Below are 25,876 nucleotides of genomic sequence, written 5' to 3' on the forward strand. Positions count from 1 at the left end.
CCAGTTCCAGTTCGATGTGGGTAATCTGGGTCCCACGAGTTTCTTTCAGGTCTAATAAGTCAGGCTAACAACCGTCCAGCACTCTTCCTGCACTTTGGTAAGATATGCCCTACAGTCGAGGCATCTCAGCCCTTCTAGCATCTCGTTATATAGGGCAAGCACTTCTCATAAGGTTGTCAGTGGGACGCATTTGATCCCAGGCGGTTATCCAGCCTTTGCAATTTGCTCTCTAAATCCTCCAGTTCCCTATGTAACTCCCTGTACTCCCGTTGCCCCAGACAATACCCCATACCACCACCTATAACGCTTCCCACTCCAACACTGTTGAAGCTGTGTTCGCGTTCGGCTGAAAGTAGGTGTCAATAAAGGCAGTGGCTAAGTTTCCATAAAGGGATGGGGGGGGGGGGGGGGGGGGCAGGTCCCCAGTGGCTGGTAGATCATCAGTAATGGACTCAGAGTGTGTCAGAGTGTGCGTCCCAAATACTCAGTGTGCGTGATTGAACTATTAAGGGTGGCAGAGCATAGGAAGACATCAAGCCGTGTATGTAGATGATGTATGGGGGAATAAATGGAGTAAACCCTATCATCTGCGTGTTGTGTTCCCCAAGTATCACATAGTCCCCAGTGGTTCCGCCAGTCCTGGAATCCCGCAGCAGTGCGGTGGGCCTGGGATCCAGGCAAGGGAGCGAGTGAACGGTTCAAAAAAGTGCCTGATACACAGTTAAAATCCCCTCCCAGTATCATAGACTCATTGGTCAAAGTTGTCATATAAGTCGAGAGGTCATGGAGGAAGGTCATCTGATCTTGATTGGGGGCATAGATACTACAGAGTTATATCTCTGCCATTCGATTTCCCACTAACCAACACATATCTACCCTTCAGATCTATCAGTGTGTGTGCTGGCTCGAAGGGAACCCCCGCCCGCACCCAGATTAGCACCCCCATGCATATGCAGAGTAGGAGGTCGCTAACAGCTCCCCTCTCCACCTTCTACGAAGTCTCTCCAATTCCCCCCGCTGTAGGTGTGTCTCCTGTAGCAGGGCAATTTATATACCCATGCCCATTGTGCCTCTTCACCATCAAACCCATCCCCCTTATGTTCCAAGTCAAAAATTTCAATGTATTATGTGTGGATGCCAAAATGAAACACATGCAGTCAGTTTGCGCCCCCCTCACCTCCTGACCCTAATAGTACATACATTGCCACCCCTGCCACAATAATAAACCAAACCATGAAAAAACACCCCTAAACAACAACTCCCCGATCCCAGAGCAGACTAACACGGGTCATCCGCCAAAACTGTAGGTAAAACACAAGTCTCGGTGAGAGGAATCACAACCTGTCCGACGTTGATCCTAGTGGGGAGCGATGCTGAGCCCTTGAAGCAGTGGTCTCTCATTCAGGTCGTGCTGGCCTAGCCTGGTCCCAAGCATCAACGGACCGTTACACAAACTACGCAGGGCACCTGCCAGCTCAGGGGGAGAGGCCAACCTATGTCTGCGAATTCTGTTCTGTCATATAATGTAGTTTGCTGTTCCTGGGGTCACTATTGGGAGAGTGACACTGTCAAGGTGGGAGGAGTCTGAATCCGATCCCCCCGTTTCCTTCCTTGAAGTGGAGCCCACCTCCAATGCAGCCCCAGCCGACTGCATAATCTCGGCCATGGACTGAAGCACCACGCTTTTCCTTCTCGGTATGAGACGGGCTGGGCTTTTTCGGCGGGCCCCTCTTTATTCTCCGTCTGACCCCTGGTCTGAGACCTGCTCTCTCAACAGCAGCTCTGCCGTCTGAGCCGCCGCCGCTGACCTCCAGAAGGTGTTTGAGGCTGCCCTGATCCGGTATTGTGCCCACTCTCCTGCTGTTTCGGATTGTTTTTTCCCCCTTCATTTTCTGTTATTATGCCTGCCTCTGTTTTCGTTTATTACTCTAGTCATTGTGTCTGCATCAGTTTTCGTTATTGTCGACTGTTATTGTGCCTGTCAGTTCATTGCGCCCGATTAGTTTGTTGCTTCGTGCCCGTTCTCATCCCCGCTGCTGCGGCCCCTGCCGGTTTCCCGCTCCCGCCTCCCAGCTGCACGTCCCTTGTCCCTTCCCCCTTCCCAATTTGATGGCGGCCGCTGCAGGGTCGCGCGCAGCGGGTGCGCCGCCCCAAAGGCAAGCCCGTCTTCGCCTGTCCGCAACCAGCACCAGGGACCCTGGCCCACCGACTACCCACCAATACGACTTAGCTGCCCTCCTCGCACTCAACCTCAGACTGAGTAACAACTGACAGCAGTCCACGCCGAGCACCACCCACGGCCAGTTCTCCTGCTGCTACTGCCGCCAGACCTTTGCCTCCGACCCTCCCCGCGCGGACACCGCCCGCGCGACTAACACCATCACCTCCAGAGCCCTAAACGGCATGCTCCTCAATGTGCATCTCCTGCACAGACACGCCATAGGGATCTGGGACCTTCTAGATACCCTCTCAACAGACATCGCCTTCTTTACAGAAACCTGGACCAACGCCTCATCCACCCCCGACATCGCCAGAGCCATCCCCGACGGATACAAGATCCAGAGGAAGGATTGCCCTAATCACCTAGGAGGACTCCTCACCTTCGCACACAAGAGCTTCCTCCGACTCTCCACCTCCACCACGAGCAACAACTTCTCCACCGATGAACACTTTTACTTCCAGGTCCAGACCAGCCCTAGAACCACACTTCGTGGCACCCTCATCTACAGACCCCCCGTCGCCGACCTCATTACACCCCACGCCATCTCCTCCATGGACTAGATACTCCTCGGACACCTGAACTTCCACCTCAGCAACCCCAACTCCACCACCCTCCTGGACAACCTCGCCAACATAGGACTGAAACAGCTTGTCACCACGCCTGCCCAAATGGCAGGACACGTCCATTTCAGCCACACCATGGACCGCCACTACGTACACTTTCACATCGACAAACCCATGCCGCCCAAACCTGCACTACGACTCCGCGAAGGAACTGGAGCAACGTCACTGAGGAGCAGCTCAACTCCTCCCTTAACCACGACGCCCCCAACACCCCGACCGACGCCAACCTCGCAGCCAAAGAACTCCACAGATGGATCTCTAACTACGCAGAGAAGCTCGCACCCCTACGTAACCCATACAGACCGTGCCTCAGGAAGGCCACCTGGTTCACTGTCAACCTCCAAGAATCCAAACGCGCCTGCAGACACCTTGAGAAGAACTGGAAGAACAGCAAAACGCCAGAAGACTGCACCACCTACAAGAACGCCATGACAGAATACCACCAACTCATCAGATCCACCAAAAGGGCCTACATTCAAAACAAGATTCCCCCAACTCCAGCAACTACAAGGACCTCTTCAGCATCATCCAGGAATTCACCAAGCCTGCCAGCGAAACCAAGGACATCACCCCCTCTCAGCACCTCTGCAACAAGCTTGGATCCTACTTCCATCTGAAATCAAGAGCTTCTACGAAAACTTCAACGAACAGACACCCGACTCCGAAACTCATATGCTCTCCAGCAACGCCAATCAGCATACCCTCTCTGCCTGGACCCCATGTCACCTCCGAAGACACCACTTTGACCATGAAAGGCATCTACTCAGGAGCCCCAATGGACCCCTGCCCGCCACACATCTTCCACAGAGCCACCTTCGCTCCAGAACTATGACCTTCAAGATCGGCATCTTTCCCAACGACTGGAAACGCGCAAAAGTCAGACCCCTGCTCAAGAAGCCCTCAGCAGATCCAACGGACCTCAAGAATTACCGTCCCATCTCCCTCCTCCCCTTTGCGGCCAAACTCACCGAGAAGGCAGTCGATGCACAACTAACAAAATTCATAGAAGAAAACTCCATCCTCGAACCATCCCAATCCCGATTTCACAGCAACAGCAGCACCGAGACCGCTCTACTCGACGCCAAAGACGACATCCGCACCCTCCTCGACCAAGGACATATCGCGGCCCTGATCCTACTTGACCTCTCGGCAGCATTCGACACCGTCTCCCACCGCACACTCACCGCCAGACTCCACGACACCGGCATACAAGGAATCGCCTTCAACTGGATCCGCTCGTTCCTCACCGGCAGTATCCCAAAAAATCAGACTACCACCCTTCCTATCCGAACACACGGAAATCTACTGCAGAGTACCCCAAGGATCGTCGCTCAGCCAGCCGCTCTTCAACATATACATGGACCCCCTTGCCGCCATCATAAGCCAGCACGGACTCAGCATAGTATCTTACGCCAATGACACCCAACTCTTCCTCTCCCTCACCAAGGAGCCCACCACGACCAGATTCCATTTCCAGGCAGGAATGCAGGACGTTGCATCCTGGATGAGCAGCAGCTGGCTGAAGCTCAACTTGCAGAAGTCAGAGGTCCTCGGACCCTCCCCCTCTGCATGGGACAACACCTGGTGGCCCACAGACCTCGGCAGCCCTCCCACCCCCACTGACCACACCCGGAACCTCAGCATCACACTCTACTCCTCCCTCTCCATGACCAGACAGGTCAATACCGTAGCCTCCAGCTGCTTCAACATCCTCCGCATCTTCAGATAGACCTTCAAATGGATCCCGCCCGAAGCACGAAAGACCGTCACCCACGAACTTATAACCAGCAGACTCGACTACAGAAACGCCCTCTACGCCGAGATCAGCATATCCTTGCTCCGCAAGCTCCAGACCATCCAGAACACAGCAGACAGACCCTGCATCCCCAACACAAACACATCATCCAGCATCTACGGACCCTCCACTGGCTCCCCGTCGAGAAGAGAGTTACTTTCAAGATACTAACCCACGCCTACAGATGCCTCCACAACACCGGACCCCAATACCTCAATGAAAGAATCTCCTTCCACCAACCCAAAAGGATCCTCCAATCCACCAACCTCGCTGAAATCCCATTAGTCCACAGAGCCATAACAGGTGGAAGTGCCTTCTCCTACATCACAGCCAAGACCTGGAACGAGCTCCAGATCGACATCAGACGTGCCCCCTCCATGAACACCTCAGGAAGACACTCAGGACCTGGCTCTTCGACTGAACAGAGTTGCCTAAACCCCGCTTCCAGCGCCTTGAGACCCTCACGAGTGAGTAGTTAGCTTACAATTCCCAATTGATTCGGTGGTCTCGGGCTAGGGATTCACTCTGGGATCCTGCCTTAGGGAGCGATCCCTCAGATTTCTAGGCCTCCAACCACTCCCATGCCATCTTGGGGTCTTCACAGAAATGGGTCTTCCCATCCAACACTTTAGCAGACGGGCCAGGAACATCAGGGAATACTGCAGACCTTCCTGTAGGGACTTCTGGACTTCGAGAAAGGAGATTCGCCGCTGCTGTGTTTCAATAGTGTAATCAGAGAATATAGAGACATTGCAATTGTCCACTAAAAATGGGCCAACAGTCCTGGCCTTTGGCGGTAGCACATCCCTGGCCCTATAATGGAGAAGCCGCGCCACGACAGGCTGTGGGGCGACCTAGGGCAGGCAGGTATGCCTACACCCGATGCGCCCTCTCAATATAGACCCACGACTGCCGCTCTGGGGCGATACCTGAGCGTAGTCACTGTTCAAGAAAGGGCACCATAACTCTGCCTTCTGTCCCTTCGGGAAGGCCTATCACCCTGATATTATTTCTCTGGCTACGGCTTTCTGCATCTTCGCCCATATGTTTCAGAGTGCAAACCCTGTCATGAGCTCAACAACCTGGAGAATTAGCATCTCCTGCGCTGTTTTGACCCTCTCTGTCAACTTCTGGTGTTCTGCCCGTAGCAGACCCATCCTCACGGACACTGTGCTAATGTCTTGGTGTAGTGTTGCTTTAGTATCAGCGATAGCTTCCAGTATTTTGGTTAATTGCAGATGTACTGGATCTATGCCGGGCAGATCATCGGTTTTCCCCTGGTTTGGATCCGCTGGCCCACTGTCTTGTTCCATCGTCGTCCCTGCCACCTTTACTCTGGCTTTACCCATCCTGACTATAGGGAAAGGTCAGGTAGGGCGGATGAGGTACTGCTCTCGCACTCCCTCTCGGAGGGGGCAATGCCAAGACCGGGGGCAGGAGTATGTTTGTAGTGCCAAAGTCACTTCTGCAGGCCCGAATCACAGCAACTCCGTGAGGCATGCCGTCCCCTGGCCCCCAATCAGGTCGGTATCTTTTGCCTTTGCCAGTGTTTTCCCCAGGAGAGAGAACGCCAGAGGGAGGCCCCCTTCCCCGGGTCTCCGCGCCGAGCAAGAATGATTCCCCAAGGTCGCAGCACCAGTGGTGTCTCTGTTAAAGTCTGTTGCTGCCCCCCCCTCCCTCAGTATGTAGTTCCCGATAATTGTCAAGTGGTGGACTCATGTGAGGAGGCTGAAGGTGATCAAACCAGGGGATCTCCAGACGGGGGATCAGACACCCCTCCCTGGCCACTCTTCCCACCAGGTCCCGATCCAGACCCCGGGTGTAACCTGCTGCATAGGCCACCAGAACTGAGGGGGAATGACTTCGACACCGGTCCCTCAGATCGTGTGCACTTGGTGTATTATGACTCTCATGGAGGCCCTCCAGGTCCACCTCCAGGCCCTCTGCAACCAGGCCGGCTGTGTCCGTCAAGCTTCTCACCATCAGAAACCCTACGCTGCGTCTCCTGCCGGGCCTCGGGCAGGCTCCAGTTCCTTTCAGGGTGTGAGCCTTCTTCTCACACCTCCCTCGGGATTCTCCGGATCGGGAAGAGGAGCGCGGGGCACCTCTTCCAGAGCGCTGAAGGTCTCTCCCTCCTTCTTCCAGGGCCCATCATTTGCCCCCAGGCCGCCTACAAGCCGGCCGCCGCGCCAAACCTCCCACCGGGCCTCGAGATAGGCCAGGGTACCTCTGCCATATGGATCGCCCACATACAACAGGGGCCGCGCACCTTAGGTCGTAGCAGGCTCCCTCCAGTGTCAGCACTGGTGCGGGCCGCCACCTCTGGATCACATCTGCTCTGGTGTCCAGTCGTTCGGTGCACATGCACTCCAACCAGGTCCCTGCATTCGCAATGGGACAGCAGTGCATGACCCCAACTGCGCCATCCGCCGGTTCAGGGCCGCCTGGTGATTCTCCTTCGGCTCCTGCAGTGACAGATTGGTCTAGCCTCCCTCTGTCTTCCGCGAGTCCCTACAGCTGCGCAGCTTCTACGGCTCCGGTGTTAGGAATCGAGCTAGTCCTGTTTCAATGGCCATGCCTTGTTGTCATGTGACCGGGGGCTGGGAGATATATAGTCAGTCCTACCTTTAGTTCATTGCTCGATATTGCCAGTGTTTGGATTCCCTTCCTGGTTGTTGGATGCTGGAGGCTGCAGAGCTGATTTTTCCTCTCTGTGGTCCTTTCCCTTGTTTGCTGAGCTGTCCCCTCTCACGGGCTCGTGAGAAGGGTTATTCCTGTTTTTTACCTCGGTCCCGTCCCTTCCCTGTCTTTTCTCTTTTCTGTTAGGTATTTAGAGGTATCCTGGTAACCCCTCCCTTTTTTCCCTTTCTTATCTTTGTTATTCACTTGGGGGTTTAGGTTACGTTCCAAATTTTTGATCGAGTGAACCGGGGGCTCCCGGTCACTCTAGCGAGCCTGCCAGCGTTTTGCGGTAGAGCTGAGAACCGCCGCTACTACGTAGCGCGTCCCCTCCTCAGCGCTATCCGCCTCCTTGTATGCGGAAGTGACGTTTCGGGTCACTCCGCGGCGGTCTAGAGTAAACACTAGCGCTGATTTGAAAGCGCACGGAGGTTTCCCTTGTCTCGGCCCCATTGGATTTTTGTATTTCCCTCACGGGGTTTTTTGGTAGAGGTTGCTTGCCTTCCCTGACCTTTTTCCCCGGTTAACCTTTTAGGCGCCAGTGCCAAGCCCCCTGCTCCCGCTGTGATACTGCTACAGTTTTAAAGGCAGTCTGATTCTTATCACGTTTGTTTCTTCATGTACACAGCATCTTTGCGAAGCCAATCCTGTACTATACACAGGTGAGAGGGGACTGGTGACTAAGGCATGGTCATTGGGGGTTGATATCAGCAGTGCCCAGTGTATGTACAACGTGTTGTTTTTTCCTACTTGTGCTGCAGGTGCAGAAGCGCAAAGTACGTGGGAGCAGTGTCCTGGTGCCGTCAAGGGTGGCAGACTTGGTGTCTTCTTCATACAGCCACCCTCTTTTCTGGTCCATAGGTGCACCCACAGTGTGGTTCCTGTGGGTGTCCAGTGGGCAGGAGAAGGGGACTGGTGCATGCTACGTCCCTGCAGTGTTTGGGCCGGTTGGGGATCTAACAGAATATCGAGCCCAAGTTAATATAACACTGCCCGGACTAGCATGGATGAGGATGGGAATCCCATGGGGGGAGGTACGGGGGGCCCCTCGATGCAGGATATAATGGGAGCTGTTCATACCCTGCAGGCACAGGTGCAAGAGTTGCAGCAGGAGAATGTAGGGTTGAAGCAGGAGTTAGTCGCCGTAAGAGCCCGAGAACAGTCACAGCAGAGGGGCACTACTCCAGTAATCCAGCCAGCTACCTTCCAGTATACCGGAGGAGCGGGTTCCAGTACTGCTAGCGGCGGTTTACCTATAGCAGTAACAGTCTCTACTCCTGTGGCAGTGCCCTTGGCCCCCCCTGAGAGATTCACAGGAGACAGCGACAAATATGGCACCTTCATGAACCAGTGTCAACTGCACTTCATGTGCAGAACTAATGCCTTTCCTGACGACTCTGCTAAAATCGCTTTTATATTGTCATATCTGGCTGGTAACGCGGCCCAATGGGCAATCCCGTTAGTGGAAAATAACGACCGGGTGTTGTACAACTACCAGGCGTTTAAAGTCTTGATGCATGGTCTATTTGCCAAGCATGCGTTCATGCAGGCCAGCGACGCCGAGCTGTTGAAACTGCGGCAGGGCAGGCAGGATTTGTTATCATATATCGCCAACTTCAATCGCTTGGTTTCCGAGACGCATTGGCCGACTGAAAAGAGGACGTCCCTTTTCTATCAAGGGTTAAATGAAGAATTGAAGGACATAGTGTCTCAAGTGGTGGATCCTCCAGAAGACTGTGCGGCATTCATAGACTTGGTAGTGAAACTTAACCATAGGGTGACAGAAAGGCGAGGTGAGCGTAGTAGATTACAGTACCCAAGAGGTGGTTATGTGAGACCAGAGGTAAAGGCGGGAGGCGAGAGCAAAACCACACCCGAGCCCATGGAAATAGGTGGTGTACGAGGCCCATTGACATCAGAGGAAAAGAAGAGAAGGAGAGAGAAAAATCTGTGCTTGTATTGCGGACAAGGGGGGCACTTTGCTCGTGATTGTCCCGTGAAACCTTCTGGAGCAGGGTTTGGGAAAAAGGTGGCATGTATACAAATAGAGAAGATCTCGGAGAAAGAAAAGACTTTACAATATGAAGTGCTGGGGGCGATTGATCAGGCCCCTAGGCATTTTGTGATCAATGCGCAGCTATTGATATCTGCGCAGAGCCGTGTCCCGGTGTCGGTGTTGCTTGATTCAGGGGCCACCGGGAATTTCATGGATATATCAATGGCGGATAAATTGAAGGTTCCTTGTCAGCTAAAGGAACAACCGGAACCAGTAAGGGCCATTGATGGAACCGAGTTGACTTCGGGGTGTATCACCAGACAGACCGAGCCCTTGGGTTTAGTATGTGACAATGGGCATGTGGAGTCCGTGGTTTTCGATTTGATTGATGCCCCCTCGTTTGGCCTAGTTCTGGGGGTTCCGTGGTTACAAACGCACAACCCTAGGATTGATTGGGTACAGAGATTGGTCACTCTAGATTCGGTACACTGCTTAAAGAACTGTTATGTAGTGGCGGCGGACCAGATTAACCCTTTGTCCTGTGCGGCTACCGAGAAGTGTAGTATCCCTCCACAGTATGCAGCCTATGAGGAGGTGTTTGACAAAGAGTGTGCCCAAGGACTCCCTCCCCACAGATCATACGATTGTAAGATCGACCTTATACCGGGTGCCCCATTGCCATGTAGTCGGGTTTATGCATTATCGGAACCAGAAGAGGCTCATCTGAAGTCCTATATAGATGAGATGTTGTCGATGGGGTACATACGCCCTTCTTCTTCGCCCGTATCATCGGCCATCTTTTTTATACCCAAGAAAGAGGGGTCCTTGCGGGCCTGTGTGGATTACCGCACCTTGAATTCCGCAACGGTTAAAAATCGTTACCCTCTTCCGCTCATCTCCGTGCTGCTGGACCAACTCCGCAAGGCTACAGTATTCACTAAACTAGACTTGCGGGGCGCATATCATCTTATCAGAGTCCGGCCAGGGGATGAGTGGAAGACGGCTTTTAAGACAAAGTACGGATTGTTCGAATACACTGTGATGCCGTTTGGTCTATGCAACGCGCCCGCGGCGTTTCAGTTTTTCATAAATGAAGTACTCGGTAAATATCTGGACCAAACCGTCATAGTGTATTTGGATGATATCCTCATTTATTCGGAAAAAGGTCTTGATCATACAGAGCATGTGAGACAGGTGTTAAGGACATTACAGGAACAACATTTGTACGCCAAGTTAGAGAAATGTCAGTTTGGGGCTTCTGAAGTGGAGTTTTTGGGATTTGTTATTTCTGCCTCAGGCATTCGTATGGATCCAAAGAAGATTCAGGCTATAGTGTCCTGGCCAGTGCCGATGAATGTAAAACAAATCCAGATGCTTCTAGGTTTCGCTAACTTTTATCGGCGATTTATTCTCCATTTTTCCGAGATAGTGGCCCCTATGACTCGCCTCTTGAGAAAGGGCGTTCCTTTTGTATGGACTGGTGAGACTCAGGAGGCTTTCCGGATGTTGTTGAAACAGTTTGTGTCTGCCCCGGTATTGGTGCATCCTGATCCTGCCCTGCCGTATTTTGTTGAAACAGATGCGTCGTTGTGTGCGGTAGGGGGTGTTTTGTCGCAGAGAGACGAAGCTACTGGCCATATGCATCCTATTGCGTTCTTTTCCAAAACTCTATTGCCAGCAGAACGCAATTATACGGTGGCTGAGAGAGAACTACTGGCGGTCAAATTAGCGTTCGAAGAATGGCGCCATTACTTATGGGGTGCTCGCCATGTGATCACCATCTACACAGATCACAAGAATCTAGAATTCTTTCGTTCCGCAAGGGCATTAACACCGCGTCAGATGCGATGGGTTTTATTTTTTAATGAATTTGGTTTCGTTATAACATATCGACCTGCAGCCCAACAAGTGAAATCTGATGCGCTCTCTAGAATACATGTGGATAAGAAGGATGAGGAATCCTTGAGCGCAAGTAGGATCATGATAGATCCAGAGAGAATAGTAGGGGCATTGACATTAGAAGAATTCCCTGCTGTAGTGAAAGATCAGTTAAGTCACCTGGATTTGGCCCCTTGGTTATCCCTGCCACAAATGGAGATGAAGGATGGTCTATTGTACAAGGAGGGCAAGTTGTTCATTCCACCTGAGCTAAGGGATGAGGTGTTGGAGTGGTGTCATTCATCAACCTTGGCAGCCCACCCTGGTATACGAAAGACGAAGGACCTGTGCATGAGGTGGTTTTGGTGGGAGTCCATGTCAAGGGATGTTCAGGGTTATGTGAGTGCATGCCCAGTGTGTGTAACTAACAAGCCTTCACATTGCAAGCCCTCAGGACTTTTACAGCCTTTGGCAGTACCACCTGGTCCCTGGCATTCCTTGAGCATGGATTTCGTAACCGATCTACCTACGGTCACAGGTCTTACTACAGTATTAGTGGTGGTAGACTTATTTACCAAGATGGCCCACTTTATCCCGTTTCCCAAGATCCCTACCGCAAAGGAGATGGCAGTGGTGTTCATGTCCTCCATTGTGCGTTTGCATGGGCTACCGGAGGTAATTGTATCTGACAGAGGGGCCCAGTTCGTTTCACAATTCTGGACCGAGTTATGTCAGGTGCTTAAGACCAAGATCTGTCTCTCTTCGGCTTATCACCCCCAGTCTGACGGTCAGACGGAGCGCACCAATCAGACGATGGAGCAATATTTGCGGTGTCTGATAACATCTTTATCGTGCGATTGGGTCACTGCATTGCCCATCGCGGAGTTTGCCTATAATAACAGTGTGCACTCCGCCTTGGGCATGTCCCCATTTTTCTGTTCCTTGGGGTACCATCCAAGGGCCCTGGCGATACAACCCACGGGCCGTGTGCCAGCCATTGACAGTATATGTAAGCGATTGGGGGAAGTCTGGACGTTGGCGCGAACTAGTCTCTTGGAGGCAAAGGAGGCTATGAAGAAACAAGCAGATAAGCACCGAGTCCCTGCGCCTACCTACAAGATAGGGGATCTAGTGTGGCTGTCTTCCCGCAACTTAAGGTTACAGGGTCCACGTAAACTGCAGCCCAGGTTTGTGGGGCCTTATCCCATCCTCCGGATTATCAATCCAGTGGCCTTGAAGCTTGAGTTGCCACAGGAGTACAGGGTGCACCCGGTGTTTCACACCTCACTGCTTAAACCCTATGTACCAACTGATCAGGTGCTACCACCCCCCCCTGCGGTCATGATTGACGGACAGGAGGAATATGAGGTCCAGGCAATCCTTGATTCAAAGCGCGTCAGGGGGCGTTTGTACTATCTCGTGGACTGGAAGGGGTACACGAAGGATGACAGGTCCTGGGAGCCTGCTGGGGAGGTTCACGCCCCGCGGTTGGTTCGGGTCTTCCATAGATCTCACCCCTCAAAGCCCAGACCGGTGGGGAGGATTGTCGGGGGGGGGGTACTGTTAGGAATCGAGCTAGTCCTGTTTCAATGGCCATGCCTTGTTGTCATGTGACCGGGGGCTGGGAGATATATAGTCAGTCCTACCTTTAGTTCATTGCTCGATATTGCCAGTGTTTGGATTCCCTTCCTGGTTGTTGGATGCTGGAGGCTGCAGAGCTGATTTTTCCTCTCTGTGGTCCTTTCCCTTGTTTGCTGAGCTGTCCCCTCTCACGGGCTCGTGAGAAGGGTTATTCCTGTTTTTTACCTCGGTCCCGTCCCTTCCCTGTCTTTTCTCTTTTCTGTTAGGTATTTAGAGGTATCCTGGTAACCCCTCCCTTTTTTCCCTTTCTTATCTTTGTTATTCACTTGGGGGTTTAGGTTACGTTCCAAATTTTTGATCGAGTGAACCGGGGGCTCCCGGTCACTCTAGCGAGCCTGCCAGCGTTTTGCGGTAGAGCTGAGAACCGCCGCTACTACGTAGCGCGTCCCCTCCTCAGCGCTATCCGCCTCCTTGTATGCGGAAGTGACGTTTTGGGTCACTCCGCGGCGGTCTAGAGTAAACACTAGCGCTGATTTGAAAGCGCACGGAGGTTTCCCTTGTCTCGGCCCCATTGGATTTTTGTATTTCCCTCACGGGGTTTTTTGGTAGAGGTTGCTTGCCTTCCCTGACCTTTTTCCCCGGTTAACCTTTTAGGCGCCAGTGCCAAGCCCCCTGCTCCCGCTGTGATACTGCTACAGTTTTAAAGGCAGTCTGATTCTTATCACGTTTGTTTCTTCATGTACACAGCATCTTTGCGAAGCCAATCCTGTACTATACACAGGTGAGAGGGGACTGGTGACTAAGGCATGGTCATTGGGGGTTGATATCAGCAGTGCCCAGTGTATGTACAACGTGTTGTTTTTTCCTACTTGTGCTGCAGGTGCAGAAGCGCAAAGTACGTGGGAGCAGTGTCCTGGTGCCGTCAAGGGTGGCAGACTTGGTGTCTTCTTCATACAGCCACCCTCTTTTCTGGTCCATAGGTGCACCCACAGTGTGGTTCCTGTGGGTGTCCAGTGGGCAGGAGAAGGGGACTGGTGCATGCTACGTCCCTGCAGTGTTTGGGCCGGTTGGGGATCTAACATCCGGCGGCCATTTTGGCATAGCTCTGGTCTGGGCTGCAAATCTGTGTGTCTCGGGGCTCCAGTCCCCCATGGGACCCTCTGCCTCGCCGATGGACAGGCTGGTTCAATCGCTGTGAGCAGGCTCGATCTGTCATATATTAGACAGGATATCAATCGGGTCGGCACGGAGCAGCTCGCTCACGCTTCTGCCATAGCGTGCAGTCAAGCCACGCCACCCCGGTCAGCAGAGACCCTTGAAGGCGAATACGTTTGTGAGAAGTCGGAGCCTGACTTCTAGGTGGAGCTCTCCAATGCTGAACACTTGGTAACAATCTTGGAGATAGAATAACTGGAGGTGTCTGCTTTCCGGGAACCGGACATTCCTCTGGCGAGATCTGAACAGTCTGGATACCTGGGGAAGAAGGTGCCTCTCTGGACGTCGATCTCTGCCTTGCCCGTATTCATTGACGAGGGGGGCCTCGACATCGTGATGCTTGTCAGCGCCGCAGGATTCTTGGAAGGCGAGAATAGTTTACGCCGTTCCTTCTCTGGGTAGACTGCAGAAATGTTTCTCGATGACAAACACCGGACTGGAGCCGGTGACGCGGATGTGGCGGGGTTCTCGACGTTGACCGCCTATGTGACTGAGGCGGGGTCCTCGACGTCGACAGTCTCAATGCCGACCGTACCTGCTTCGACGGCGATGGAGTGCTGGTCACGTACTGATGCATCGATGTCAGTGAATGGCGACGCAGGAGTTTTTTCAACGTTGGCCCAAGACCGCTCTTCGACGTCGACTTATTCTTCTCCACTCTCACATACTCCGAGCCTGAAGCAGCGCGTCTCGGTGTTGACTTGCCTTGTGACGGCGGAGGCTCTGACCGCCTCGACGGTCATCTGTCCCTCGACGTCGTCGCATGCAGTGCATGTTTCTCAGATTTTGACCGTGACGCCGAAGGAAAAAAAATCAGGTATCTGCTTCCTTTTTGATGCTGGAAAAGCAGAACTATGTCGTTTTTTTCTCTGGCCTGTGTGACTTTTCATGAGAGGAATGCTCTTTAGAAGTATGGGAGCTCCCAAGGACACTTTTTGATCTTTTTCCTCTCTCCAATAAGGCATGCAGTTTTATCTTATCGCTGTCTCAAAGTGTTCCCTTGGAAAACTGCTGGCAATATTAGCACTTCTCTGGCGTGTGCGAGGATGCTAAACACACAATACAGTGTGGGTCTGACTTTGCCATCTTCTTCCCACAGGAAGGACATTTATTGAACAATGCTGGCATCTCTGACAGAAAATGTTCTTAAAATTGTCAGAAAAGTTAGCCAGCAGCCAAAAAACGTCAAATGAAGTGGTAAAGAATTTTCAGGAAACCAATTTCTGACTGGAAACAATCAAAAACTGACAAGCTCAATGCTGCAAGATCCTCACATAAGGAGCTGGAAAAAAGAACTGACCTGTCACCTGTGGTGCATGATGGGAGCAGGGAGTTCTGTTGCCAAACATTTTGTTCAGCATCCAGTGGCCTTAGAACAGACCCCTTTTTAACCACTGGTTAGCATCATGATGAGTTTTGCCTGCTTATTTGATGGGCTGTGAGAGCTTTAGTTCCCGTCATGAGTGTGCCCCTCCCCTAGAGCATAGACACATTATCACGTCTTTTCACTGCTAATTTTCTGCCACTCTTTTCTTTTTAGTAAGCATCTTTAAGAATGTATTTGTTACAGCCGTCTCCCTTGAGCACTTCTCTTCTCCAAACCATCTCCACATTGCTCTGTCTTAGTGTGCTTCTCTGAACCCTCCTTCTCCATGTTGCTCTGTCTCACTGTACGGTTCTGTGCTCTCCTTGTCCCTGTGATGTTCTGTCTGGCCCGTGCTTCTGCCCCACCCTCTTCTATGTGTTGCTCTGTCTCACTCTGTGCTTCCCCAGGCTCCTTGTTGCTCTGTCTCACCATTTATTTCTGGGTACCCCTTTCTCAGGGATGCTCTTCCTCGCAGTGTGCTTCTGTGCCCTGTGATGCTTTATCTTGATGTGTGCTTGCCGTGTGCTTCACTGCCCCTGTGTTGCCCTCCGTTTTGCTTCCACGCCCCTCACTGATCTTTTTTTTCTTTTTAGTTACAGATCTAATTTGGATCAATAACTAAAAATAAATTAAAAAACAAAAAAGGCCTACATCATTTTGTAGGCTGGTGCATTGCCTATTAAATGTTTTTGTTGTCGAACTCTTCAGGTATGCTGCACAGCATGGACGCAACCCGCTGGCAAAGCCAATAAGTCTCAAAGGCAAGACGTATTGGCTTTGCAATTACTTGTTTGGTTTATGCATCCTATATGTACTTCTCCACTTGTTGTTCAAACAAATCTGAGGTTTAAAATCGGTAGCATTCAGCTAGCTAGGTCTATTTCTGATCACATAATCATCTGGGGAAATCCTGCTTCAATTATGTTGACTGATATCAAAGGCTTGATTTGCTGTGAGTTTCCTTCCTTCGGAATGTTTAATGCTTCCTCGAATGGCTCTGGGTGACACTGGCAGGAAAGTGTTCATCTAATACCACATCTCAACATCAAACGTAGAGACAATGCCCAGAAAATATTTGCTGCCATCACTCTGACCAAAGCAGAGGTGCTTCTTTTTTCAAAACTTTTTTTTTTCAAAGCTTGCCACCACATTAGAGGAAATATAGATCTATAGAAAGAACCTTTAACACAGAGTTAGGTAAAAAATACCCTTCATTGCAAGACGACACAGTAATGAGGAATGACAATCAAATTTCAATGAGGCTGGTCATGAGAATGTCATAAAGGTGGTAGATACCACACTACCATGAAGGATTAGGGTTTTTAACAACCCCATGCAGGAAGATGAGAGATGTGCAAAAGCTGCTAATATGGTAACACTGAGACAGTGGCTGATAAAGTCCTTACCTGTGAGCGGGACATGGGAAGGGAGATGCCCACTGAACTAGAGCTCATCATGGACAGATTCATGCTCTGGGAGGAGATCATGGTCCCATGAGCAGGACCCATCATGTCAAACAGATCAGGTTGACTGGAAGATGGTGGGGGCAACGAAGCAGAGAACAGGTCTGGTTGAGGTATGCCACTGTACAGGTCCACTGTGGGTGCAACAGGACCAGGGGACACCTGGGAGAAGGTGCTCCAGTCTCCAAATTCTCCATTGCCACTAGCACTTGTGCCTGGAACTGAAAAGAAGCACAATTTTGTCACAAAAGTAATAATGGACATACTATGCGCCTGCATGAAATAGAAATGTAGCGCGCCTTACATACGGATTGCAGAACATTGAGCACAGGGAATGTTATACAATGTCAGCAAAATCAAACGAAAATTATGCCTAAAATAGTTTGATGGCAAAGACAAAAGGTAGGAAGACTCATACAAGAGAAACCAACATGTAATTGAATAGACTCAACAAATATATAATGAACACTCCACAAGTAAAACATCACAACAAAGGCAAAGATGTCAGATGAGTTAACGTAGATGTATTAATGTAATCTGCATATTCCTAAAGGTTTAAATCCGCTTAACTGCAAAGACAAAATCCATCAATAGGAAGAAAACATGCTTTTGTCCTATAGTGCACAGAAAAGTCTACAGATCCTTGGCACTGAAGGAACTACTTTGTGCATGGATGTGCTCCTTGTGAAAGATCAAAATGCTGTCACTCACAGAGAAGTTAGGAAGTGGCTAAAGTGGAATGACCCGTGATGACATATGCACATGCATGCATGCTCCTAGGAATGATACTGCTTGGATCAGTGAATACAAATAAATGTCAATTTAATGGCATAGAGACATAATATTCCTATTTCCATTGACTTGCTTTGTTGAATTTTTGTAGCACTGTAAGGAACCATCCTGGCAGATTCAAGTGAAAGATTGTCCACAAAGGTTCTAATGCAGATCTGCTGCATTGCCATGGTCAGAGAGGCTCACAAAGTCAAAGCCAAAGAACTCCTTAATGTATACCTTCATGCATCCTTCTATCACACTGCAATGGCGAAACTGAACCCAAAACCTACACTTGGAGAAGTGCTGTAGATGTAAATATGCAGCACCTACTTGGTTGTAGATTACATGACCAAATTCATAAGAAAAATATTTATGAGCTTGCTACCACAAAAAGTACAAATATTGATAAAGGAAACCTGAATAAAATTGGTTTAACTCTTTTTATTTAAGTTGATGGAAGTGACCTGGACTCTAATGTACTCTCATGGGAATAAGTGAGAAGAGGCTATAAGCACATTCCTGGACTACTTTTCAGCTTCATGGGTACGAGTTGGCCATAAAGTGTTCTGCAGATGATAAATGAACTGGGTGGCATCCCACTAAATCTCTTTTTTTCTTAAATTGTTTTATTGAGCAGAGAAAGGACATAACAGCATTATTGTAAAATTGGACGTCAGGTAGAAAAAAAATCTGGCCTTGACACTGATACACCTTCTTGATCATTTGTCAACTGAAACCCATCGAGTGTAAATTAACGTACCCAAATTAATCAACTAACTATAAAAAATTGTGTGTGAATCTGCAGCTCTACATGCCAAGAACAGATGCATAATGCTTTTCCGTTCGAGGCATATGAGCTGCAGATCACACACTATGCATAGACTGTACAGCAGTATCTCCCTTAGCGGTGGTTACCTGGATCGGTTGCAGTAGCTTGAAAGAGTTTTAAGAACAGCTTGGCCCACAGAAGCTTGTTGTTTGGCTTGCACGTCAACACAATAGTATTTAGTGAAAGTGTGTGTTGTAGACATGTTGCTGCCTTACAAATGTCTTCTATGGGAATGTTCCCCAAGAAAGCCATAGAGGCCCCTAGTTTGCATGTGGAATGCGCTCTAGGAGGAATTGTTAATGTGCGTTTAGCATTTTGGTAGCATATTTGAATATATTGGATGATCCACCTTACAATCCCAGCTTTGGAGATGGGATTACCTTTGTGAGGTGGTGAGAAAGCTACAAACAATTGATTGCTTTGCGAAAGGATTTAGTCCTATCAATGTAATAAAGCAGGGCTCCTTTGACGTCTAGGGTGTGAAGAACTCTCTCTGCTACGGAGTCTGGGTTTTGGAAAAACACCCGTAGCTCCACTGATTGATTAAGGAGGAAAGCAGAGATGACTTTAGGAAGGAATTTTGGATTTGTCCTGAGAACTACCTTGTTACGATGTATTTGTAGGAAGTGTTGTTCTTGTATGGTTAAAGAATGGACCTCACTTACCCTTCTGACAGAGGTAATTGCAATAAGGAAAGCTACTTTCCATGTGAGGAACTGAAGTTCACATTTGTGTAGAGGTTCAAATGGGGGTCCCACGAGCCTAGCAAGTACAATGTTGAGATTCCATACTGGAGAGGTGGTAATCTAGGAGGAATGATTTTTTTAGGCCCTCCATAAAGGCTTTAATTGCTGGTACCCTAAACAGTGACAAGTGTTGTCTGTTTCCTAAGTAAGCGGCAAGTGCTGTTAAATGGAGATGTATGGATGAGTATGCCAAATTACATCTTTGCAGATGTAGTAAATAGCAAATGATGTTCTGTATGGGGGCATCCACTGGATTGATACAATTTTTATTGCAGTAAATGGCAAATCTCTTCCATTTTGCTGCATAGCAAGCTCTGGTGGTAGGTCGCCTGGCTTCTTTAATGATATTCATACAGGTTGGTGGAAGGTTAAGGTAACCGAACTCTAGGACTTCAGGAGCCAGATCGCTCAGTTCAATTATGTTGGATCGGGGTGTCTTATCTCTCCATGGTTCTGCGTTAGTAGTGATGGGGAGAGGTGTAGTCTGTGGTGTGGGACTACTGAGAGTTCCAACAGTGTTGTGAACCATGTCTGGCGTGTCCACTAGGATCATTTTTAGAGGCTGTTGTCAGAGCTTGCGTACCACTAGTGGAATCAGTGGGAGTGGCGGAAAAGCAAATGTAAATCTGCCTGACCAGTTCATCCATATCGCATTGCTCTTGGACAGCGGGTGTGGAAACCTGGCGGTGAACGTTGGGCATTTTGAGTTTGTGTGTGGCAAACAGGTCTATGTCTGGTTGTCCCCACATTTAGAAAAATGGTAGAATAACTTGTGGATGTAGCTTCCATTCGTGAATCTGTTGTGTTTGTCGAATTAACAGATCCACAATCTCCTGGAAGGTGTTCTGTGAGCAGGTGTATGTTTTGCGGAATGGCCCACCTCCAAAAATTCTGCGCAAGCTGCGACAGCTGCAGAGAATGTGTGCCTCCTTGTTTTTGTATGTAATACATGGCTGTCATGTTGTCCGTCCGGATCAGGACAGCTTTGTTTTGTAAATGAAGCTGGAACTGATTTTAGAGCTAAGAATATTGCTAGCTGTTCCAGATGATTGATATGGAGCACTTTTTGTTGAGTGGTCCATTCCCTTGAGTTGTGTGATTGAGGAGATGTGCTCCCCATCCTGCGAGTGATGCATCTGTTAGTACTATCTGTGGAACAGGCTTGAGGAACGACTGCCCTTTGGATACGTTTTTTTGTGTTCCACCACTGCAGAGGGCGATGTGTGCGGCTGTCTACCAACACCAGATCTTAAAGTTGTCCTTGAGCTCGGTTCCACTGATGTGCCAGACATTCCTGTAAGGGACGCATCTGAAGTCTTGCATAAGGTACAATGCATATGCAAGATGCCATCATTTTTTTTTTTTAAACTGTGTTTTTATTGCAGATTCAGAAAATATACAATCGTTTGGTACAACTTTCCCACCTCTTACAGACATCCTGCACAGGTCGTAAATTAAGCATCACACAGCCTTTTAGCCCACATCCCGGAGGCCGGGCGGCGATAGCCAGAAAGCGCTAAAGACGAAAAATCAAAAAAAGAAAAAGGAAGCAGTGATATCCGCTCGGCAAGATGATCTAGGATCTGCTTTTCTGCATCTCCCCCTTCCCTAGTCCCAACAAATGACCTGTCCCATAGCTCAGCTGGTAGTTACGGGTAATCACTGCCAGTGCACTTCGGTGGCCCTTCTCCAACCAACTAGCCTCAATGTGTAGGTGTCCCTTAAAGAGCCAAACTCGGTGTGCCGTCTTCTAAGTAGAGAAACATTTTAAACAGGTATATGACTCAAATGTCAACACACTAAATACTCAGCATTCAATCACCTCCTGTACCATCAGCAGGACCCCCAACCACCCCACCCCTACCCCCCCCCCCCCAATTACTGCTGGTGTGGGCTTGGTTCATAACTATTCCTAATCGGACGAGACCTGAAGGATCAATACTCGTCTGTCAGTGCACCACATGGAATTCCAGCTAAAACTCTCCCTCCCTAGTCCTCCTCTTCTGCTTGAAAGTTGCTCAATGTTCGCACTAGCTCCTCCCATGCCCTTGCCATTTCCAAACTTTTCTCATTAGCTGTACGGGATGCCTGCCTAAGTCTAACAGTACCTTAACAACGGGCCCACTTATGAAATTCGCTCGCCCATCTCCTACTAGATGGACCCTCCTTCGATTTCCAATGCCAGGTGATCTCCCTCTGGGCTAAGATAAGCCCTAGATCAATGAATTTGCTAGTGATTTTTGTTTTTTTCGTGTGAGGGAACCAGAGCAGCAGACATGTCGCCATTGTCAGATTCCACCTATCAGTAACTTCGGTAAGAAGCGCCCCCACCTCGGACCAATATGGCCCCAATTTCGGGCAGTCCCACAACATATGATCGAGTTCTACCTCAGGCATCAAGCACCTAGGACATGCCGCATCTTTGATCTGGAAATATCTCCGGATCCTCCCTGGGGTAAGGTAAGCTCTACGCACTACAAAAAAGTGCACTTGCTGAAACCGAGCGTTCCTGCACCCCTTCCACGTCCTCCTCAGGATATGCCCCCATGTTGTATCCGGTATGGGCTTCCCCACACTCGCCTCCCACTTTTGTTTGAGGGCCGTGAGCGGTTCTATCCTTCATGTAACATTCGAGAATGTAGACAAGTGACCGCTTTAAACGTCCCTGCCATCATTACTACATATTGGCAAGCCATCGTGGTCTGTGGCTCCGACTGCCCAGTCCGCCAGTGTTTCCTTATCGCCGTCGTTACAGCCATATGTAAGAGGAAACTCCCGTCAGGAAGACCAAATTGATCCTGCACCGACCGAAAGGGCAGCAACTCGCCATCAGCATAGCGGTCGCCTATCATATGGAGCCCCCTCTCCTCCCACTCCATGAGAGGGGACCAGTCCCCTCCGTGTGGCAATGCCGTCAGCATGCCCAGAGGAATTACGGGTGCGTAGGGGTGTGCCACTCCCGCCTTCTTTTGGCTTTTATTCCAGCACAGCCTTAGGGTCTTTTCCTCCAGGGTTAAGTCCCTTACCTCAAACCGTTGCTGCATGACGATGTACGAGAGGACATGTCTCTGTGTCCCTGCTCCACGGGTCTGGACAGGGCCCCTAAACTCCCTTGTCACATTCTGTGTAAGGATCTGCAGCTGCGCTGCCAGGTAGTAAAGTTCGAAGTTAGGAACTGCCATTCCCCCCTCCGATTTTGATCGTAACAGCGTATCCTGCGCCACCCGTCTCCTCCCATGCCCCCACAGAAAATCAATGGTGAGCGTTCACAGTTTCCGAAAGAACCGGGGTGGGATCCATAGTGGTAGCGTACGGAAATAGCAGAGCAGTCGCGGCAAGGCCACCATTTTGAGCAGCGCTACTCTCCCAACCACCGAAAGGGGAAGGGCGGCCCAAAACGCCATACAGCTCCTCCGAGCTCTGATACAGCGTCCTATGTTCCCGTCCAACATGTTATCAATATCATGATCGATCCTTACTCCTAAATAGGTGAAGCACGATCGCTCCCAAACCATATCAGAGGCTAGTTGCGGCTGGGGCATGTCCGCTCTCAGCGGGAAAATACACGTTTTGTTCCAGTTAACTCTAAGGCCCGATAGCGTCCCAAAGTCTGATAGCATATCCACTGCCCCTCGCAGCGCTATAGTCGTGTCTTCTAAGAATATCAACAGGTCGTCAGCATATAATGAGATATATTGCTGAACTCCTCTACACATAAGGCCTCTATATGCTATCCCCGTCCTAGCCTGAATCACAAGAGGTTCAATCGCCAGCGCGAATAGCAGGGGCGAGAGTGAGCACCCCTGTCTCGTCCCTCTCTTCACCGCATACTTGGCAGATACCACTGTTCCCAGTCGCACCCTGGCAGTAGCTGAGGAGTACAAGACTTTTGTCCATCTTCGAAATTGAGCACCTAGGCCTAATTTCTCTAGCACCCTATCGAGGTATTCCCACTCCAGGCTATCAAACGCCTTTTCTATGTCTATGGACAACACGGCCGGCATCATATCCTATCCTAGTTGGAATAAACACAGCTTGATCTTCATGGACTAGTGCCGTCATGTGTGGCAGCAGTCTTGATGAAGGGTTAAAATCACGCTCTACCATCTGATCACCAAAAGGAGCACTTCTTAGCTGCCTTGATAGCGAAAATGTCACATATGGGCCTATCAGAGAAAACCTGAAAATATGCTTAAAACCCTCAATGTTTGCTATGCATGATCAACAAAGTAGATCCCACAAAATCCCTGAATCCCGGGGTTATAGACCCAAGGCAAAGGCCAAAAAGACATGCCTTAGGTTAATAGTGTGCACTAGGCCACAATGATGTTAAAAATGCATTTCTGCTACACTGAAAAATAACGTGGTAAATTGGCCTAATGTGAAGTAGTAATTTTCCACAGCCTCAAGGCCAACGCCCACATACACGTATACGTATACAAGACCCAGCTGGGGCAGCTTGCGAGAGTGAGCACCCCTGTCTCGTCCCTCTCTTCACCGCATACTTGGCAGATACCACTGTTCCCAGTCGCACCCTGGCAGTAGCTGAGGAGTACAAGACTTTTGTCCATCTTCGAAATTGAGCACCTAGGCCCAATTTCTCTAGCACCCTATCGAGGTATTCCCACTCCAGGCTATCAAACGCCTTTTCTATGTCTATGGACAACACGGCCGGCATCATATCCACACTCAGATCGCTCTCCAGCACTCGTATGAGGCGGCGGATATTGGTCAAGGTATTCCTAGTTGGAATAAACACAGCTTGATCTTCATGGACTAGTGCCGTCATGTGTGGCAGCAGTCTTGATGAAGGGTTAAAATCACGCTCTACCATCTGATCACCAAAAGGAGCACTTCTTAGCTGCCTTGATAGCAAAAATGTCACATATGGGCCTATCAGAGAAAACCTGAAAATATGCTTAAAACCCTCAATGTTTGCTATGCATGATCAACAAAGTAGATCCCACAAAATCCCTGAATCCCGGGGTTATAGACCCAAGGCAAAGGCCAAAAAGACATGCCTTAGGTTAATAGTGTGCACTAGGCCACAATGATGTTAAAAATGCATTTCTGCTACACTGAAAAATAACGTGGTAAATTGGCCTAATGTGAAGTAGTAATTTTCCACAGCCTCAAGGCCAACGCCCACATACACGTATACGTATACGTATACAAGACCCAGCTGGGGCAGGTTGACACATTTTCTGGGACTTTCCACTGAAGTCGTGTTTTGAAACTTAGCTTGCCGAAATAAGCCGCAACTTCTTGCAAAACTAACACCTAGCGTAAGTTTCCGGTCACACATACATTTTTAGAAAAATGTACTGAACAAGATGTTCTCACACTGTCCTGCGGTCCAGCATGGCCAACCGACCGTTGGGACACCCGACCGCCCCCACTGTCCTAGGACAATGCGGTCAAGCCACCTGCGTCAGAAAATACGTCAGGACTGTGTCAGTTCTGTGATTTCAGGTATAAAAGATTCACCATCACAATTAGAAGGCAGAACTTTCCAAGCTGACTCTTTGGGGTGTTCTCCGGTCGACTGGCTATCTGATTTGGGACACGCAACCCTAATCTACCAGGTGATGCCTTCCTGAATGAGATAGCAGCTTAAACGTTTTTAATATCTCAACTTGATAAATGCTTTTTCATCCATACCCAATTCCTTGCATTAGCTAAAGATATCTCTCTAGCATTAGATCTTCTAGGGTTCTTTTCCTTAGGCAGGTGCTTTTAGGCACTAGGCCTGATAGAAATGTACTTTGTATAATCAAGCTGAATTTCTAGTATGCCTTTCTAAGAATCTTAACCACTGGTATTTTATTCTTGCTAAAATGTTTAAACCTGCAATGATGGTTCTCTGCGGGGACATTGTGCAAAGGCAACGTACTTCCATGAACAGCTTTTAATGCCTTCTTAACGTTTCCTCTTTACACTGAAAGTCGTCTTTTAATAGATAGCCACTTCTATTTGCATCGCAATAACTTTTAGAGACAATTGATTCCTTGCATACTTCCTGGCAGAGTGAAGCCAGAGCTTGAAAGAGTGATCTCTAGCAATATGCCTTATTGATACACATGTTTGTGATAATAAAACGTGCCACTCCAACTTGAAAAGTCGTCATTTCACGTTATTACTCTTCCTTTTACCAGTGCCTGATTGAAACGATTATCCAGATCACAGTGAGCGTGGCCACATCCTCGGGGGGGAGGGCTCCTTCGCACCCTTCATCAATATGCGGCTCAGAATTTTATAGTCCACCGTCAGCATGGACAGCGGCCTATAGGAGGTCACATCACTGTTCTCTCTCCAAGGTTTTAACAGGGGGATGATCAGCGCCTCTCTCATGGACTTGAGCAGGTGACCCTGCTCCGCCGCTTCGTTATAAACCTCCAGCAATTGGGGCACCAAAATGTCAATATATTTGACATAAAATTCGATCGGGAGTCCATCTACTCCTGGTGTCTTGTTCCTAGCCATCTGCTTAATTGCTCCCCTAATCTCAGACAAGGTTATAGCCTGACCCAGGGACTCAGCGTCCTCCTCCTCCAGCCGTGGGAACCGAATCCCCGCTAGGTAGCCCTCTATGTCTAGAGCATCCGCTCCCACGTGACTTTGATAGAGGGTCGTGTAATAGTCCAAGAAGCGCGAGAGGATCGCAGTTTGGGAATAAACCATAACCCCCGTCTACGTACGCACACTAAAAA

General features: G+C 49.6%; 1 protein-coding gene across 1 annotated transcript in view; it reads right to left on the reverse strand.

Moving 5' to 3' along the window:
• The window catches only part of CLINT1 (clathrin interactor 1), a 630,396-nt gene that overhangs the window by 114,284 nt on the left and 490,236 nt on the right, over window positions 1-25,876 (reverse strand). The window contains exon 10 of the mRNA XM_078653723.1: window positions 16,761-17,038. Coding sequence (XP_078509849.1) covers window positions 16,761-17,038 — 278 coding nt within the window. The remainder of the gene's footprint in view (window positions 1-16,760; window positions 17,039-25,876) is intronic.

The sequence above is a fragment of the Lissotriton helveticus genome, chromosome 7 (assembly GCF_964261635.1).
Source record: "Lissotriton helveticus chromosome 7, aLisHel1.1, whole genome shotgun sequence".
Taxonomy (NCBI): Eukaryota; Metazoa; Chordata; class Amphibia; order Caudata; family Salamandridae; genus Lissotriton; species Lissotriton helveticus.